The 21,004-nt window shown below is 37.3% G+C and overlaps 1 protein-coding gene across 3 annotated transcripts in view; it reads left to right on the top strand.

Annotated features, from left to right (window-relative positions):
* ESRRG (estrogen related receptor gamma) overlaps nucleotides 1-21,004 on the top strand; it is a 568,127-nt gene that overhangs the window by 330,325 nt on the left and 216,798 nt on the right. Inside the window, exon 1 of one of the 3 annotated variants that reach the window (XM_035010126.1) lies at nucleotides 12,397-12,595. The exons of the other annotated variants lie outside the window; for them this stretch is intronic. Coding sequence (XP_034866017.1) covers nucleotides 12,540-12,595 — 56 coding nt within the window. The 5' untranslated portion in view covers nucleotides 12,397-12,539. Of the gene's footprint in view, nucleotides 1-12,396; nucleotides 12,596-21,004 lie in introns of those variants that run through there. 3 annotated transcript variants of the gene reach the window in all.

Here is a 21,004-nt window from a genome sequence, read left to right on the forward strand (position 1 = left end):
CTTCTTGATTGTTGTTCTTTCTTTTTTTAACTTTAATTCCAGTATAGTTAACATACAGTATTATATTAGTTTGATTGCTGTTCTTACTTGCCCAAGATCACTAAGCCAACAAGCCAAAAAGCCAGGATTGAAACTAGGTCGTCTGATATCCACGTTCATGCTTTTACTTTTACTTCCTTTATATGGTTCAGTAATGGTAACGTAATGATGCCGGGTCCCGTGCTAAGCAGTTTACCAGTGGTTCTCTCGTATCAACTTGGGCAGTATCTTGCATGTACCCGGAGAGATTTAAAAACTCCTGATGCTGGAGATTGTAACTGGCTGAGCTGCAGCCTGGGGATCACGCTTTTTCAAAGGTTGAAATCACTGCTATATAGACCATTTCACTTAATCCTCTTAACAACATGTGGTTAGAATCATCACCACGTTAAAAAAGAGGAGGTCAGCCCACCAGCCCACCAGTCCACCAGCTAAAGCATGGCCGGAGCCAGACTCTAACCAAGGAAAGAACCAGTCAGTGTCTATAGCTCATCCAGTCGCCATATCTGTCCCTCAGGATTTTCAGGTTTTTCCTTCAGATCTTGAATCAGGAAGAGCTGAGTGAAACAAGTGAGCATACACGAAGGAAAAAAACAACAAACAAAATACCAAATTTAAGAGTTTTCTAAATGTTGAAGAGCCACATTCTTGTCTTTGAACTAGCCATAGGAGTGAGAGGCAGTTTATTTATTTATTTATTTTGGCTTTTGTTGTTGTAGGACTTGATTCATAAGAGTCAATGTATTGACACATGAAGTTTAAAAACCCTGGTTGGCAGTAAGTGAATAACAAAGTGAATTCTGAGCAATTTGTTATAATAGAAGCTCTGTGTGTTCCTGATATTGCTGCTGAAGAATATTAGAGCAAAAAAAAAAAAATAATAGTGATCCTCTAGCCCAGTGATTCTCACACTTTGGCAGGTATCAGAATCTCTTCCAGGGGTTATTAAGAGAGATTACTGGTTCCAGCCTCCAACCTCCAGCCTGTGGGGCCTGAGAATTTGCATTGCTAACCAGCTTCCAGTTGATGCACATTCTGCTAATCTGGGACCCACACTTCTACTACTGCATTAATTAGTCCAATCGCATTCTTCATTGAAGCCCCTTGAGATGAAATGCTATGGCCAAGGTTACAGATGACTGAGAAGAATCATTGTTTCTTAAGCATTTTTTCTACCACATCTCACTTCTCTGGGCAAGACTGGGGAACTTAAGAGATTATTATTATTTTTTTTTTACTCTTACCCTATAAAGCAGCTGGATATTAATTTGAGGGGATAAATATTTGTGTTAAAATACTGTTTAACTCGGGCACCTGGGTGGCTCAGTCGGTTAAGCGTCTGCCTTCAGCTCAGGTCATGATCCCAGAGTCCTGGGATCGAGTCCCACATGGGGCTCTCTGCTCAGCAGGGAGTCTGCTTCTCCCTCTCACTCTCCCTCTCTCTCAAATAAATAAAGAAACTCTTTAAAAAAATAAAATACTGTTTAACTCTTTAGGAAGATCTGGATGAATGATAGAGTCTAGAAAGGCTACTCATTAATACACTAGAAACTGCCACTTTGGAGTTTTCCTTCTTATTTTCTTTCTCAAGAAGAGATGAGTATAATGACCCAGAAAATCAAGCTCTTAAGTAAATCATTCAGTTACCTGAGACCAGGCAGGGCTACATAAGGATGTAGATTTATTTATGAATATGATTCAAAAGTAGGAAACAATTGTTCTAGAGGTTCTCTCCTGTGGTGGGGGTGGGGACAGGGCAGGGTTTTGTCACGACTGTGCAACCCCTTTTTAAGAATAAAACAAATACTGGGGCTCCTGGGTGGCTCAGTCAGTTAAGCGTCCAACTCTTGATTTCCACTCAGGTCATGATCTTGGGGTCTTGAGATCCCGCCCTGTATCAGGCTCCATGCTCAGCAGGGAGTCTGCTTGAGATTCTCCCTCTCCCTCTGCTCCTCCCCCTGCTCACACACACTCTCTCTCTCAAGTAAATAAATAAAATCTTAAAAAAAAAAGAAAAGAATGAAACAAATGCTGAGAAACACAGTCACCATTTTCTCCTTATCTACAGGGCAAGGGCGGGGGAGGGAAATTAAAAAATAACAACACTTCTTTTCTCATAAGTCTTAATACAGTTTCATTTAGTGAGTAGTTAATTCTGAAAGACTAAATATATTGGACCCATTAAAATACTGACAGGATTTCTTCAGAGAAATGCAGAAACTCAATTACAAAAAAATCAAGCAGCGTGAATGTGATGATTTTGGCCCAAATCAGCAATTTCTTGGGCAAATATTTATTGAGTCTAAAATGTCCAGATTACAGTGCTAGGTACTGCTCAGATTATTAAAAGCCATCAAGAAGTTTACTAAATGGAGAACACAGAGAGAGTAGAACCCAATGTAAAAGCAGTTAGAGGATGTCGATAGTGCAAAGCATTCTGGGACACAGAGGAGCGAGCCCTAATTCAGCCTGGGGACCCCTGGAAAGAGGAGACATTTCCACTGGCCTCCAAGGATCGGAAGGGTGTTCTGTGTACTCTGTAAATTGTGTTGCTAAGCATTGTAGCTAAGTGATAGCCAGGATTACAAAGAAAGGAATACTTTCTTTGCAATACCACATGGTTTATTTATAAATATGTTAACTTTCTCACGCAGTAAAAGCACATGAATTAAGTCTCATAGAAATAAGCGAAGTGTTTATATACTGTACATCTCAAAGTATTGATTGGGATTGAATAATTGAATAGGACCAACTGCTCAGTCGATGGGAATGAAGCCAATGGTGGGGCCAAACTGGGAGGCTCTGACCACAGAAAGAACCCATTAAAGCTCATACTGTCTCATTTAATCATCCTTGCTAATAGAGAAGACAAAATGTGGCCATGTTTCCCTCAAGATCTTCCTAGCTGTAATACAGCCAGGACCAAGGAACCTGGCAGTATGCAGTGCACAGCCCTTTGACAGACTTCTGGAAAGACTGGAGAGAAGAAATAGAACAATCCTGAGGAGAACACCTATGTTTACAGAGCTGTTACGTTATATGAGTGATTATAGTTCTTTTTTATTAATGATGAAATCTTGGAAAATTTCCAGACAAATATGTTGATTTTAAATTTTAACTTAATTTAAAAATATGCTGTGGTTTCTGTTTTGCTCCTCCTTTGGCGTCTTTGTTCTTTGGCTTAGATATTCTAGAATTAGACTATAGTTACATTACTCTGAAACTTGGGGGAGAGAAACTAAGGAACAGAGAGCTATACCAAACTTTTCTGTGAAATCAGTGATGGAGAAGGGAGATGGAGACCTCAAGTTCCCTTTTCGTATTTTACATTCTCACTACTAAGGTATATGTTTATTCCAGGAAACCGACACAGGGCCTGGTACAGATCAGGCTTCCAAAAATGTGTGTTTCTTCAGTAGAAAGGAAGGGTGAAGGTACACAATTGGTAGGGACAGCTTTATTACACTTTCCTAAAACAGAACTGTTTTGGGGAGCAAAAATGTGTACTGGTGAGTGCTTTTCTGTATTCCTGTGTGTCTTTTTAAGAGGAAGTCACAAAGCTTATGGGAAACTGCTTAAGATTAGGAGGGCAAGACAAGTAGAATTTAAAAAACAAGAAATTCAGGTCCTGACTTTGCAACCTGACAATGGAAATGTCTTTAGGCAAGCAAATAAACTCTTGGACCTCAGTTTTGTCATCAATATGATGGGAATAATAATAATATAGTTTCTAATTGCGCCACAGTGTTGTTGTGAGTACTGCATTGTTAATGTTAAATTATAGCCAAAAAATACTAGATACTCTAGTTATTAATTATAGTTAAAAAATTCCTATACAGCTAAACTTCTCTAGCTAGTTATATTTTAAAAATATAAAGTTTGAAAAATCTTCTTCCTTTGCTAAATTTTACTTCTTTGTTTAGAGTTTCGATTTATCCAAGGGTGAATGAATCTATTTCTTTTCTCTTCTCACTGATGAAAATTGGCTTTGATTTATTTAATGTTCTAATTCAAGTGGTAACTGAACTATAAAAAAAAGGGGGGGTCTTTAATTATGTTATTTGCTTTTCTGTAACACAAAGTTTGATTGGATAAAGCTCCTGACACAAATAGCTGTGTGTTTAGTGACAAACCACAGGTGAGATAAGACCCTAGGGTTTTCAGAGTGACTATTGTCCTCATGTCCCCTCCCCATCACCATAACTGTTTGTTTTTTCCCATTCCTGTTATTTTAATCTACCAGGAAAATGGTGAAGGAATTCTTTGTCTCATTCTCTTTTGCATCCAAAGTCTGGTTTTCTAGAAATGTTTTTGTCTCTCCCTGATGTGATGTGTTCTCATCAGTGTCTTGGTCTTGGAGTGAAACCCCCAAACAGAACATGCAGGACTTGGTTAAAGAATTACAGGCATTAAAGAGAGGAAGAGAGTGGCCTAAAGGCAAGACCTTTGTCTTTTTCTAATTCCCTTCTTCCCCTCCCATAAGAAGAGAAATCCACCCCCTTTCTGAAAGTGTTGAGTATTCAGTGCCATTCCAGCAAAATACCACGGAGAAATGGAGCTCTGTGGCCATTCTTCCTGGGAGCCATGTCAACATTTAACCAAGGAAACCCCGGAATCCTTAATATAGAAATTATGTTGTATACAAGAGCCATTTTTGAATGCTTTTATAAAAAAAGTATTTGTTTTCTGGACATATCTGGGATATGGTGATTTTTAAAAGCTGTCAGCTTAAATGAGAAAATGTTTTCATGTTACCCTGGTGAGGGGCATAGATTTAGGTACTGATGTGGTAGCATTGTTTTAATAATAAGTATTGTTTTTCATTATCTCATACTTAGTATGAATATTTGGAAAACAGAAAAACAGAAGGAGGAGGAAGAAAGCGATCTCTCAGAAGACTAAATGGTCTAGAAGGTCTGGAGCAGCTTAGAATGGTGGACCTTGTCCTCTCATTTTTTTCTTCTCTTCTGTCTTTTTCTATCAGCTCCCTCCTCTCCACTGACTTCATATATATATAGATATAGATAGATATAGATACATATCTATCTATATCTATCTTATCTTTTATACATTTCCTATATTGCTCTAATAATTTAACCGAATTATAATCTTCAAATATGGCAGCAAGACACCAAGTATTAACATCGGTCATCACTTCATTCATTCATTCAAGACATCTTCGTATGTTTCTGTAACATTGACGGGACTATTGACTGAGTGCTCTTGCTGGCTCTGGGGATACTCTCAGAGCTGGTGCAGTTTCACAGATTACGGGGGCAGGGGGGCGTTAAGGTAGGGAAAGGAGTGGCCGCTTAATAAAAACCAGATCCCTAAAAGAAATGATAGTCAAAATGTGTTTATGAAAGGGCACCTAATTCCCTGGGGAGAAGAGAGAGAGAGAATTTCTACCAATTATCCCTACTTCTTTTTAAATATGTGACTCTTTTTAACCTTTCTAAGCTTTTGCAGAAAGTAAAATAAATACGCTTGGGTATTTATCTCTTGGGATCTGATGTGCCTTGGCTCTTACTTGGGACCTTTGTCCTCAGAGGGCTCATCTCTCGGCTGGAGTTCCATGCACTGGTATATTGTCAACAACTGGGAGATTAACATTAGTAGCTTGTTACTAAGTAAGCACTGGAAAGAGGAGACATGTAATCTTTTCAAATATGAGCTCTTCTACTACCTGAGTGTGAAACTTGGGTTAAGACTCTTAACCACTCTGAGCCTCATTTTCCTCACCTGTTAAGGTAACCAAGTCGGACTCATAATCCCCGTGGTCTTTCCCTGTCTGTAATTCCCTGTTGCCCCAGACTTTTTGTTCTGCCATAGATTAGTGGCCATTCAGTGTAACAAGAGCAAAGCCTTGTGAAGAAATTGAGTTCTTGGGATATCTGATCAAAGGAGCTCCTGGGTGAATGAGCTTGTGCTTGGGATAGTAATAAAATCAACAGCATTATTGACTGAACTGCTAGGGTGGAGGGATGTGGAAGAATGTCTTAAAGGAAGAGAAAAGGAGTAGAAGCAATTTCTCTCTCCCCTTCTTTCTGGTAAACAATGTACGATTGAATGCTCTGGAGAGTCAGCAGAATCATTGAGCATTCCCAAATCTGTGTTCTTCACACTCACGCACAAAACAATGGTTAGCTTTAAGGGGGACATCTGCTTCCGCCCCCTCTCATTATACTGAGTCCATATATGCGTGGCAGTATTCTAGCAAGCAGTTCGTGTCCTCTTAGGGCAAACATTCCTGCTCTGTTTGCTGGGGGAATACTTGCACTTTGTTTCCTTTTCCCTATTAAGCACCTTGAACTCCTAGTCAAACATGAAGGCCAAATGAACAGGTAATGTCATTTCTTCAGATTTTTTCTTTCATTTAGTGAGATTTAAAAATAGCTTGGCTAACATTTATGGGAGGCTCACTATGTGGATGATGACAGTAAAATTTATTATCCAAACCGAGGCACTTTGGAGAGTGTAAGGAGGGAGGGCTGTAAATTATCAGGCTAGGACAGCTGGTGCAAGTCAGAATGTCTTGGCCCACTGGGTCGGGCGATCCGTACCCCTACCCCAACTAGGACCAGACATGGGGCTAAATTACTTTAAACTCAGTTAATCCCCATAACAGTTGTACAAGATTGTTCTTACTGCTATTCCCATTTAATAGCGAAGGAAACTGAGAGTTAGATCCATGGCATGACCCTAGGCCAAAGCCTCATCCCTCATAATTGGAATGAGAGCCCAAGGCTTGACTCCAGAGCAGGCTGTGAGGCCTTCCCAGGGGCTGAGGGCTTCCACCATCTCCTGACTTCCGCCAGGCATGGCAGACACACACCCCTAATTTGCCTTGCTTGGGGGAAGCAAATTTTTATCAAATGTGTTCATTTATAAAAAGGAACCTTAGAAGAGTGTGTCAGACAGTTCTAACATAAAAAAAAAAAAAAGTAATAGCCTCTAAGCCTGTTTATATGGACACCAGAGGCTATATAGCTCACTTTCCTTTTTTTTAGTGGTCCTTTGAAAATTTGGACGAAAGGGTTAAAGGAAACAATAGGAAAAGAGAACTTTCAAATAGGGTTGAAGAGTCCTCTAAGTCAGGAAAAAAAATACTTTGTGTTTTTTTGGTATTTCATGGCCACATGCATTTTTAACTTCGAATCAATGTTGAATGGGGTGGTTAAGATGGATAATTTGATCATCTTACTAGTATCAAAGCAAGTATTGCTTATTCTAAACTCTGTCATATTTGTTCACTTGCCTCTCCCTCTCTGTCTCCACTACTCCCCACCCCCACCCCCTTCCTCTCAGAGTTAAGCTACCCTTTATTTTGGACAACACTATCACACACATGATTGAGTCAACAATTTATGGCTTTTAAAAATAGGGATTTTGTCCTCTCTTAGGTTTATTGTTTATCATAATCATCTTTCAAGTGAAAAGGCTAATTTACTCTTTCTATAGGAATATTTTAAGCTTGATTATCATAATATTACAGCTGCCTGAAAAGGTCTAAAATGGGACATTGACCTTGAATGTTTTCTGCATTTAGCTCATGGTGCTTAACATTCAGGAAAGAATATAACTGCAACTCATTTATTAATGTATAATCTCAAAATGTTAACTATTGCTCTGTAAATACATGCCATACAGATTGTAGAACACTCATAGGATACCAGAAAACATATCGGGTATTTCACCAGGGTACATATGTTGGAAATACAGCATAACTAACATCACTGTTCCCATTGAAGCTACTATAGTTTATAACTTAATCTTTCCTGATATTTTACCATGTATCTTAATAGCTTGATGAAATGAAAGTGAAATAAACCTGAATTAATTAAACAGAAACCAAATTGCCTCTATTAGTTTCTCTGCCTTCTTTTGATCCCCCCCCCCCGCCACTTTCACAAATACTGGAAAAAGAGTTTGGTGTCTTACAGAGGTGAGGTAATTGCTCCCCAGAGAATGGACTTTTTACAAGGACTTGGTAATTTGGGAATGGGATGGATTTATAGGACAAGAGGTTTGTCAAAAGGCACGGTTTTTATTAGTGCCTCTGTGGAAGTGATCACTTTCAGTCAAAATGATTGCTTCTTGCCAATCGAGACAATAATTTAAATATCAAAGCCTGTGCCCTAGAAATGAAAGGCAACAGAAGATGAGGTATGATGAATTGATAGGGGTTTGGTGGTGATAGAGAGGAAAGTAGTTATACTGACTCTGAAAGCAGTCTTCATATTCCCAGCGGGAAAGGTGTGTTCTTAAGCAGGTTTAAAGCATAAAAGAAATCCCAAAGCACAGATGAGGAAAAGAGGCATAGGTAAACGAGATGACCTGCTCAAGGCCACCCAAGTCACGAGAGGATGCAGAAGGGATCCTGGTGTCTAAGCTGCCTGTGTGCCCATCAGGGTTCTTTTCGCAGGGATGTTCATTTGTGGCTTTTCTTTTTTCTTTTCTTTAGAGCTAAAGATAGTAGTTTGTAATAGTCTTGATTTGCTTTTTGCAGTATGGTACATTATGCTATACAAAATCCATCAAAGACAGCAGGGAAGATGGTTCAAAGGGTTAAACAGCTTTTTTTAAGGGTTTATGGTCTTGAGGAAAGATCCACAAAGGTAGATTGTAAGGCGATTTGAAAATCTAAATTTGTTATGCCTTGTTTAGTTTTAAATATTTAACAAATGACAGATGTGCAATCTAAAATAAAAATTTGCTTCAAAAATAGTGTGACAGCTAGAAGCATTTTAATACAGATTAGTCCTGTTAATTTTCACAAAAGGAAGATGGGAACTAAAAGTAGCTATTAGTATGCAATAATGGCAAGATGAAACATTTCTCATCATCAACCTAAGAATTCATTGTTAGAATGTTTTAGGAAAGGATTCTGACTAAAATACAGTAAAATTTCCGGTACAGAAAACAGGAAGCTACGTTTTTTTGTTTGCACTTGAGTTTTGCTTGTTGCCATTCTGTTCTTTCAAATGGAAATGAAGTATATTTTCTCCTGGTGTCTGTGCATGAGTTGGGGCCTGAGGATGAAGTTGTCTGGATATTTGTGACTGCATTGCGTAAGGAAAAAGAGATTGAAACTATGTATGGACCCAAGACCTGGTGCATAATAGATGGATATTAACTAATTGATTAATAGTTTGTGTGAAATAGTCCTAAGAGGTTCTTTTATTTAGTTCCATTTTTCCTGCTTTGGGTAGACTCCTTGTGGTAGGATTGTGAAGTGTATTGACTGATTAGCAGTATGTGTTTATTCTAGGCTGTTTATCTATTTGTTTCATTTTTTCCCCATATCCTTTGTCATTGAAATTCTAAAAGATTTATGCTCAGTATTGCTCATGATGTGTGTATTCCCTGTGATTATCCACTGTTTCCTCCTTCAAGGTGAGAAAACTGTGGCTAGGGAAGATTCTGGAGATGACTAAGCTGCGTGTTTATAAAATATTCTGGAAGCTGTCTTGCAAGTTTAGTGCAGTAGATATTATCTTAAATTTTAAATTGGTTAAACTGGATTCAAGACAGTCGGTGTAATCTTAGGTCCTCGACTTGTAAAGGTGACACTTTGATCCCAAAGGGAAGCATACAGATCCGTGTAGTATATCCACAAGTATACTTTTGGTCATTCAGAAAGCAGCTAGCTCAGTGGACACTGTACCTTGCATTGATGAAATATGGTTAGTGAAAGATCAGTGGGGACAATGCGCTGTATGTTTGTACATGTGTCTCTGTGAGCACAGAAGAGACTTACACATGGAAGAGTCTAAATATGTTTAAAATATATACCAATGAAATCCAGTGGTTTATAATGGGGCAAATAAGTACCCCAAAGGAAATAAGAAAATTCTGGGAAGTAAAAGACTCCAGTGAAATGTGGTGACTTAAGGTCCATCGGTAAATAATTGACTACAAATCTTGTCTTTAAAAAGCCATTTCAAAGGAATAATAAAAGGTTCTGTCACAGCGTGATAATGCAAAGAAACTGAATACAGTGTAGGATTCTGCACAGGTCCAAAATCTGAATGTATCGAGTGCTTTAAGATGGGTTGAGTACTTTAAATAATCTTTATTTTTTCTAAAAAAGAGTCTTTAGAAAAAATTAAAAAAAAAAAACTCTGTTTTTGGGATATTATTTAAAAATGTGTACAACTGGATCTATTGATTATCCTGAGAATTTTGGTTTGTTCAGAAATGAAGATAGTGATCTTTGAACCAAAGATGTTTTTCTTTCTTTCTAATGCAGTATTAGCTTCCATATTTCTTTTATTGTATTTTAGAAAAATCATGGTTCGATTTCAAATGCTTTTTTATTTATTTTTTTAATTATAAAATGATTACATGTCTCATTTTAGATTGAACAGACAATTTTTTTTTTTCCGGGTGTCTGCAGAATGCTTGGATTTTCTCCTACATCTCAAAGCTCTTTTAATTCACTGCTCACAACCAAATTTACATCTTAATTGCAGAGTTCACATTTAACAATATAGACAGCATAATGCTACTGGTAATTAAGCTTTTACTACCTGCTTTTATACAGTATTCTCAGGCACAATTTTTGCTATGTGAGTTCTCATCTAAGAACTTGTATGAATTTAGACCACAAATAAAAGGAATCAGGCCCATATCTTAGATATGGCCAAATACATGGCAGGAAAATTGCTTTCTTTCTGTGGGGGGACCAAATCATGTCTGTCATTTTTACATTCTGAATTTTAATGCAGCTGTTCTATTTTAGTGTTTGTTTTTTAAAGACCTAGAAAATTTGAAAGGGTTGAGAGAGAGAGAGAGTTGAGTTCTGATATAGTGACTTCAACGCACACTGAGTATCTGAACTAATTTATTTTGATCTTCAAGATTACACTATTTATATCGTGGAACACTTAAGATGCAAAAGGTTGGTAGCAGAAGAGCTGAATTATATCGAAATTGTGGGTCTTCCACTCTCCATAAGGGAGCAGTTTGCCATAAATAGCTGGCATCTATTCCAATATATTTGCTAGTATAAAATAGCCTGTAGTTCAAAATAGGACCTAAGAAAACTCTTTGTTGTAAGAAAACTAAGAACACATTCTACATTATTGAAGGAAAAATAACCTTCTCTTCTTATGCCCTTAAAACAAACAAACGAACAAACTTTTTATTGAGAATCTTAGTTTCCTAAATTATTATCTGTTTGAAACTAGTCCTTATAATGGCCAGACTGTGCGATGATTTACAAAATGTTTCTGGGTTGATTTTTTATGATTCGGGGTGTGTTATGTAAAGAAACAAATATGTACACTGCATTTCATTTGGAAACTGATGTTTTGGGTAAAATCATATATATTTGTATATGCCTCCCAGTTTGGAAGCTTGTATTGAAATAAGTATGATTAAGAACACTTTTAGTGCACTGTGTAGTAATGCTCTCCGTGCAGGGGGGAAGAAAAAAGGAAACGCAGTCTTTATTTTGTCAAAATGCACTGAGATGGATTTAATGTACTATTTCCCCTACAGCCCTCAGACCGCCACCCCTGTAACTGGAGAAGCCAATTGGTCCTGCCCTTGTTTACCTTTGCTTTCAAAAGCTATGCATTGTATACCTATAGGTAGAGAGGCAGCAGGTAAAGAAATGTTTACACGTATAATTTGCATAGGCATGCTCTCAGATTGCATTGACGCACTATTTCCTCTTCTGTAGTTGTGCAAAACTGCATCCCACCTCAGAGAGGACGATCCCAGGCGTTCACGTGCCCTAACAATTTAGAAGAATTGTCTTTGATTTTTCAAATGCCCAGTATGTATCAGGAAACCAGGAAAAGACGCGATTACGACGAATAAATGGGGAAGTACAGCACTAAATAAGCAGCAGCCCCCAGGGGTTTAAAACACAGACCACGGCAGGACAAACTTAATTCTCTACCTTCCGCAGAATCCTGTCCCAAATTAACTGGGAAGTGTGCGTGCGTGAGTTCTTCTTCTCAAGGCAAAACAGGTCTTAGGTTGGAAACCAAAGACAAATCCCTCCAGTGCCTAGAGAGTTAAGTTAGTTATGTTTCTTCTGTAGCTTCCCAGAAAAAGAGAGCAAGACAGACAGACGGAGAAGAAAAGGCCGCGTCTCTCCTGGGAGCGTTCCGATGGCTGCCGTGCCCGCTCCCCTTTTCCTCTCCCACCCGCGGTTCTCAGAGCCCGCGGCTCTCTGCACCCTTCCTACCTGCCTGGCTCCGCTCGCTCCGTGCAGCCTCCCGTCGCCTCCCTCCTGATTGGGCAGACGCCCCCCAATCGGCTGCGCGCCTGGGCCGGTGGGACTGCATATGTAAAGCCCTACTTCATATTAATAAGCTCCAATCGGGGCTTTAAGTCCTTGATTAGGAGAGTGTGAGAGCTTTGGTCCCAACTGGCTGTGCCTATGGGCTTGTCACTAGGAGAACATTTGTGTTAATTGCACTGTGCTCTGTCAAGGAAACTTTGATTTATAGCTGGGGTGCACAAATAATGGTTGCCGGTCGCACATGGATTCGGTAGAACTTTGCCTGCCTGAATCTTTTTCCCTGCACTACGAGGAAGAGTAGGTACCTTTTTCTTTCCTTTTTAAAACTCGCCGTGGGGGTGCGTGTGTGTGGGGGGGTGGACAGAATGTGTCTTTGCACAAGGATTCAGGTAATGCCCCCGGAATGTTGTGTGCACGAGTGCTTGTTTGTGTCTGTCTTGTGCCTTTTGTGTTGAGGGTGATCTCCTAATTCAGTAAGTCGAGAATTGTTCTCTGACTACAATGTTACCTTTGAGGCAAAGCTCAGTGACTGTCAGTAAAATAGCTGTGTGACAGTCACTTCTTATTCAGGTGCTAAGAATAGGCACTTGGCACACATGCTTAGTGAACTGTTAAAATGCATCTTTTACTAGGACCCATTTTCCCAAGGAAAGATGTTTTAAAATACAATATTCAAAATGATTTATACTATTGAGTGCCTCTTACGTATTTGCAGTTTGACAGATATTTTCAGCTCTCTGTCATTTCTTACCGCGCAGAGTTAGAGGCAAAATTGCACATTTACTAATTCTCCTTCAGAGAACAATTTAAAAACTAGCCCTGTGCAATTCAGGGCTAGAATAATGTTATTTGCATGGTTAGCGTTAAGTCAGCACTTAACTGACAAATCAGTCCATTAAGTAACATGAGATTTTCACACATTATAAATATTTAAGGAGAGAAAAAAACTAAAGAAGAAGCAGTAGTGACTTTTAAAATTTCCCCTTGAATAGACAACGTTGAGATTGTGGATTTGTGTCATGTATCCTGCCCAGAAAATACAGAAAAGTACTTTTGTTCTTATATGCAGTTTAATTCGGATTTATGAATATCTTTATGCATAGGGATTTGTGTGTGTGTGTGTGTGTGTGTATGTATCTTTGGAACACTAAAGGTGGGGGAGAAGTGGATGGGGGTAGGACAAGTAAATTAGGCATTCTTGTGTAAATGAGTAGGTCACAAACTTAATTTCAACCCACTGTTAAGATAAAATATTAGTATATACCACGGGAGCTGTCACTGGATTATCTTTCTGTTGAGTCAGTTATATTGCTTTGCTTTCACATTACAGTAATACCAACTATTATAATTCTGAAAAGAGTGCTCTTGGCAAACATCTCTCTATAGACTGAAGAAATTCTAAAACTCGCGAAGATGAGCTTAGTGCATTATAGGTAGATGTCCACTAGCTGTCCTTAGTGACTGCATATTGCATTGCTTTGTAATTAAGTAAGAGATGAAAACTGACTTGCAGTCTCAGTGGTTGCTCGTGTGTGTAGGAGTGTGAGTGTGTGTAGATACGTCTGTGCACGCTCGCACGTGCTCACACACACACACACTCGCACAGGGATATTCTCCAAGAGATGGACGTAGGAGGAACGGAAAGCTTGGAAGGTTGCATCCAGTTTGAAACACTCACAGCAAGAAACAACCTTAAATTGTGTGAAAATAAAAATGAAAAATAAACAAAGGTAGGACTGCCCACTCAAGTGTAGTTTGCAGGTTAGTGCACCTGGGGCCTTAGAATTGGAGGGTGTAAATGTCTTCATGTCAGGAAGAAGGCGTTATCCAAGCTCACCCAGATTCTGAACTTTCTCCCGTAAATAGATAAACAAAACAAACTTTAAAAATTCCCCAGAGGCTTCTTTTTAAAGTAGTTTTCTTGAATTTAACTTCTTATAGCTAATTTGAATAATTTGTTTAAATAAGCCTCTAAAAGCAGATTCATTTAAATGAAATCAGGGCACATGTCCTTTTGGCTTTGGCGCAAGATTCAAACTAGCTTTCTTTTTGGCTCAGTTAAAAGTCATCTTTAAAAAATACAGATTTATTGTCTGGATGCAGTTCTGATGGTTACGTGGTTCACTGGACAGACAGAAAGATCTAATGCTAAGCAACACATCTGCCTCTCTGTCTCAATTAATAAACCACAGAATTTATACATGCTATTAATATTCATAGTAATTGTACTGGGTTAAACCCTATCACGTGTGCGTATACATAGAAATGAAATCAGAGTTATGCAGTTTCAGAGGAAAATATTAGGCAATTTCTGTTTTGGAGACTGTTAAAAAAGATTCATACAATTTATTGACCACCATTAGGAGAGCCTAAAATATTAATCTATAACTATGTGTTTTTTATTTTAGGAAATGTGCCAGCACATTAAAGAACATAATGCTTGAAAGCTTGTTTCACATTTAATAGCAGTAATAACTGATAGCATACACAGATGAAAATAATATATCTGCTCATTTTGACATATGTGTCCGTCTAATCATTCTAAATGAGTGTGCTCATCACATGAATCCCTTTCAACCTCTGATTAAAATGTAACATTGACTACAGGATTATAGAGCGGACTTAATTTTACTGACTGTTTTAACAGTTGTCACAGCTGTTGGAAGAAGGAAAGGCAATTGAAACACTCCAAGACACGCAAGGCGAGGAGGAACAGTTTAGTAGATTCAGCCTGATCATAGAAATCCAAGCATTGCAAATGAAACAGATTTGTGTTTTAAAATTCCTCTTTGGAGGTATGCAAGGTTTATTTTGTATGGTTCACTCTTTCTGTGTCAGGGTTTTGATTTTTTTTTTCTCGGCCTCCTCTCTCCTTTTTAAAAGCTAATGTAAATTGAAACACAACTATCCAAAAGTAATACTATAATGTCAAAATATCTGAGATAAAATAGGCAGGAAGGAAAAATTTATACAGTAACAACAGCAACAAAAAGCCTAAATCCGAGTGGATTCAAATGTTTTTAAAAAAAGATAGGAGCTTGCCTAAATCACTTTAGATGTGATATTATTTGAAAACTATGAACAGACACTTTTTTATTTTTCTAAGAAAGAACACCTAAACTCCAGACTTGGAGCTCATCTTACTTTTCCTCCTGTTTCTTCTCTGTAAGTCTGTTGCAAACACCTGCAGACTTAAAGGTAGGTGGTGTAGGTGGGGTTTTCAGATGATTTCTTTGTAAATTGCTGGAAGTGACAACTAGCTGCACTTAGGAGTGAGTGTTCTTGAGCTGTAGAATCTGTAACCTTGCTCATCACAGCACTAAAGCAAATAGATTAATTCTATTTTTCTGAAAATTTAATAGCCACTCTACACATCCCAAACTATAGATAGTCAAAATAGCCAGACAGTCAATTTTATGTAACATGTGATTTTCTCCTTGGAGTAAGCAAAAATAAGTGTTCCTGAGTTAATGGAATAAATGTGGAATGGGAGTGGTGAGTAAATGATGGGCACCCCATGTTTCACCAGCCCTTTGTGTCAGTGTATTTATGTATTACCTTATATATGTTTGGTGGTTAAGTTTAGAAATCCTCCTTTTGACAGAAAGGGCTGGAAAACAGCTTTCCCTTTCCTGGGCAGAGGCAAGGGTGCTGGTGTTGGCTGGTTCTTAAAGTGATGGTTTCTCATCTTAATGTGTTTATGGTACTGCTGCTTTATTTACTGAGCCTTGTGTGTTGCAGTGGTAATTAACCCATGTTATTAGCAAAGCCCTTGTGGATATCCATTAATTCTCTTGCATGGATGATCATTTTTCCAGTGTTTTCCCCCCAATAAGGTATCATTGTTCTTTTTTTTTTTTAATTCTAAATTGACGGCCTTTGATATATTTCTTTGATTTAATCTGACCTGTAATATATATTGACCATCTTATAAAAAAGGATATTGTAATTCAGTTTTTAAAAATGCTAATAGAAGCTGGAAAAAAGATCCCCCCCCCCCCCTTTGGTTTTCTTTTCAAAGTAAAAAAGAAAAGAAATTAAGGTTTAAAAAGGAAATAATATAGGAAATCTGGTTTAACTCCTGGTTTTCCAGGTTTTAGAATTTACGATAATCTGGGTCTTTGAGGTCTTTTAATCAGATTTTTACTTAGTTAATAACACTTTAGGCATTTTTATAAAATATTGAGCCAGCAGAAAAATACTTGTGCTTCCTGTGCTGAGAAAAGATAAGGACCATCTCATTAGCTGGGCCATACTTTTGCAATTAATTTTAGATACATGGTGCTATTCATCAAAGAGGGCAGGTAACTTCTCTATGAGTCTGTTTAACGATACTTTCACAATACCTTACTCCTGCAAGAACTACAGACAAAGAAGAGACCTTTCTTTTGGAAGGTAGGCATAATGCCCAGTCTCAAGTCTGTATCACTTGTGAAAAATTCCTCAACATTTGTTTTAGCCTAGTGACTAGAAAAAATATTTCTTTGTTTTACTTTTAAAGTGCTCTGTAGTACCGAAGGTTTTGCTTGTATGATTTCATAAAACATTCAATTCTGTGCTTATGGTTGATACTTTGTCAGACAAGTGGCAATTAATAGCAGGGATTTCTGTGAAACCAATTAATATCAATAAACTTTTTAGAACCACCTATTAAGCATTTAGAAATAAGAGAAGAGCATCGGAGGTATTTCAATAGAACTTTAAAGTCATTGCAGTCGAGAGGCTTGGCTTGGAATTTTGCTTCATAGCAAATTCATGGAAGAGAGAAACAATACAACGTAGATCTGTTATAAGTGCATATGAGCTCCGGCCCTAGCCAGCTCTCTGGAGAAAATCTTTGATTACACTGGCCCAGTTTGTTCAGTTTTTATCTCTTTTACATCCACTGGCCTTGTATTAAATTGTCATTGTCCTAAAGCGCTTGAGATAGAAATGAATTGCAGTTCTCTACATTCTCTGACAGTGAAATATTTAGGTTCTCTTTCTCCAGTCATACTTATGTGTATATTTGATAATGCAGGGATGACGCCAGGCATCTCTGCCGCTTCTCATTCTCCTGACTGCATTTCGTATGTTTTGCTGTTGATTATTTTCATCACCATGTGTGTATGGATATACATGGTCTGTACTATTATAAATACATCAGTACACATATGGTACTTTAAAATTTAAGCAGTTGACAGAATACACACACGTGTGTGTTTGCATGTATAGTACGCACGTGAAATATGTACCTTTGTGGGAAGAGTTATATGTGTAGAATATTACAGGTAGGCTGCTAAAGGTGTTCATTACATTTATAAAATAAAGTGAATCTCAAGTATTTTTCTGATCGATTAGTTGCCAGTTCAATTTGCCAGGCATGATTTTAACCTGGAATTAGTGTTTCGGGTATTTGCCAGGTCTGATTTTAAACTAAATTGTTTTAACTATATAGAAAGACAGGTAACAGGTAACCTAATAAGTCCATTTGTTTCTGATTTTATGAATTTTTAACTGTTGTCATTCCTAAATTCAAAAGCTGGTAATCATAAATAATTTGTAAAATAGGAAATAAGCTACTAATATTAAATGCATAATTTAATGGTTTGGGCCCATGTCCAAGAAATAGTTTTGAATCAGCTCTTGGCTACATTCCTTTTTTTTTTTTTTTTTTTTTAATACAAGGGCCTGACAAATATATCCGAATGTAAACATGATAGGTCTCAGATAAATGCAATAAATAGGAATCTTATTTATCTGTATTACATAAATATGTCATTTCCTCATTTTTTTTTTTTTTTACTGAAAGCAAATATAGAAAACTAGTAAGTGTTCTATTTCTCCAAAGTACATCACAGATTTCAGAATTTTTGAATTTTACTCTAAGGGGTAAGTTTAGAGTTCTGTGATTTTGCTTAGTAAATCTGAAAGAGTGTTGAGAAAGAACACTTAGCCAACTGCTCTTTCTGTTGTAATTCTTGTTATTTATATGCTTGTTTAAATTCCTAGATTCATTTCCTATTGTTACTTGTATGTATAGCACTTTAATAAATTTAATGTTTCTCTCTCTCTTTTTTTTTTTTTTAAATCCTACTGTTTCTTTTTGCCAATCCATCAGGTCAAAGTTAGCTTCTTATTATCTGAGGGTGATAACTGACAACCTTTGCCTTTTGAAGGATTGACCTGGCATCTCATTCTTGTGTCAGCTTCATTTTAGACTTCTACTTTCTAAGATCTAGGAAACCTCAGCTACTAAAAATAATTCCCATTCAGAGTTTTAGCAAACACATCTTTCCTCTGTACTTTTTCTTTACAGAAGTGCCAGGTGTTTCTTTTTCTCTGACTTGGACAATATTTCTCATTATTTTCCAAATGTATTTTTCTAATCAATGATACAAAACCATCACATTGAGAGGATTTAGATTATGTGGTGGTGTGTGTGTGTGGTATGCACGTGTGTGCATATGCATGCATCAGTCCTCTTTTTAATGAAAAAAATTTAAAAATGTTTGGAGGACAGGCTTTTTATGCTTTGATTTCTTCAGATGTCATGCCATCGTAACTTATGGCAACAGATGTATATTTGGAAGATAACTCACTAAGACAAAGCATTAAAAGAAAAGGTGCAGTTTTAAGTAAATTGACTTCTCACTGGTCAATTAAAGTGCACTTCAATATACTGGCATAGAGCTGTCTGTACATTTGAATATAGATATGCAACATTCAGCACTGGCCGTCAGAAATGCAACCTATGGCTGGGGCTTTGGCACTTAAAATCTCTTTGATACTTGAACTGTTAAACTCATGGAGAGCCTACCTAGGATTAGATTACGTTGTTCAAAAAAAAAAAAAAAAGAACTTAAAAGTAAATTTATATTTTAATTGTAAAAGGCAGTCTTTGTCCTATATGTTCCTCTGTGCATTCTCATACTGCTTTGAGTGACACAGAATTGCATATATACTTTTCATCATTTTGATTGGAAGTACACATTATGTGTAATATGCTTTGGCAGCACTTACCTAGCCAAAGAAAACAAATTAATACTAGGCATACTGAAGGCTGTCAGGCATATCACAGATGTGTCAATTTAACTTTGCTTCATCATACACCTTCTCTGCAAACAATTTGTTAAGATGGTACTAAATAAAAGGGAAGCTACCGATAAATTCTCATATTATATCAGAGATTGATGGCGAGCAGAAGTGTAATGAAAACCAGCTTGCTTGCTTACTTCTCTTTAAAACTCTGTGGGAATACAGACAGCATAGACAATAATGAGTTTTGTACCAAAAAAAAAAAAAAAAAAGGAGTATGACTTAAACTTGTTCAAATCTTTCTACTCTCTTGGAAGTAACAAAGGGATTTATTGCTTTAAAAGTCATTGAAGTGGTGAACCTCAGTTGCTCCTAAGTGTGAAGTAAATAAAGACTTTAAGAAGTGGAGAATCAGAAGGAGCATGGGCAATCCATCTTTAACAAGGGACATCTCTTTTTTGTTGCACTTTGCATACATTTTCTGAGGAAAAAAAAAAATCTTGTGCCTTCTTTTTGTGTGGCTTATTCAAAATGCAAAAAGAAAAATGAAATTTGAAAAAGAGCTTAAGCACAGAAAATAGGCAGAAGCATATAAATTTTTTTCTCCTCCATGATCAGAATGCTTCTCTTGTACATGAAAATAGATTTTTCGTCGATTCTAGGAAGATTTTACTTATTTCTAATGGCTTTTGAGAATTTAAACAAAAGGCACATTAAATAAATATATTTACTTTGCTTTTAATACTCACAATGTTAATTAAAATGTTTTAAAAGGTGTTCTTTTCAAGGCAGTTATTATATTTACATTTTATATTTATAAGAATTTATTTTACTTTGAAAAGTGTCTAAAATTATATCCATAGTTAACAAAAATAGTGAGTAATATGAAAAATTATAGAGACCAAGGTACTCATTTAGAGAAAAAAATTCAAATATGAGGTTGTTTAATCAATTGCCCTTTGCCCTCCATAATTCCAAATTATCACAGAACTTCAACTTCTCCAAAAACGTAAGGGCGGTGCTAAATTATGTTCATTTTTCCATAAATGAAGGAATCCTCTGACAGTGCTTTCTTCATTGTCACTAATCTATTAAAATAGATCAGATATTTTGAGGAGGGATATTATGCCTGTAACCAACTGTTCATGACCAAAGAAAGGGATAGATATATATGGTTGATGAGAATCGCGTCTTCTTCCTATGAGAAGGTGACGGTATACGGTTGGTACTGGGTCCAATAAATGACAGAAGCATCCCTTTATCCATAGACATAAATGAGACCTGCCTCATCAGTCATGGGATCATAGTGTCACAGATGGAGAAGCAACCATCAGCTGAATTGTACTGAACTACACACTTGGCTAATTCATCTTACTGCTCTACACATCTAAGCAAAGGCCCATTCTATTCTTGGAGTCTAGACAGAATCAGGAGTTGGGCTCAGGTGGGAGCCTGTGGCCGCCTTTTTCTGTCCTCTCCTAGCCATTCAGCAAAAGGAGGTGAGGAACAAATGGCCAATTTATGCACAGAAGCCCAAGCAGAGATTCTTTCCCAGGGTCAGAAATTTAGTATTCAGTTGTCCAAGTACATTTTAGATTTCTCTTATGTTCTATAAATGTCATTGTTGTCTTTCATGCTCCGAAGAACTACCCATAAATGATTAGGTATGTCTCTCAATTCATATGAACC

Source organism: Mirounga leonina, unplaced genomic scaffold (assembly GCF_011800145.1).
Source record: "Mirounga leonina isolate KUSES-001 unplaced genomic scaffold, KU_Mleo_1.0 Mir_154, whole genome shotgun sequence".
Taxonomy (NCBI): Eukaryota; Metazoa; Chordata; class Mammalia; order Carnivora; family Phocidae; genus Mirounga; species Mirounga leonina.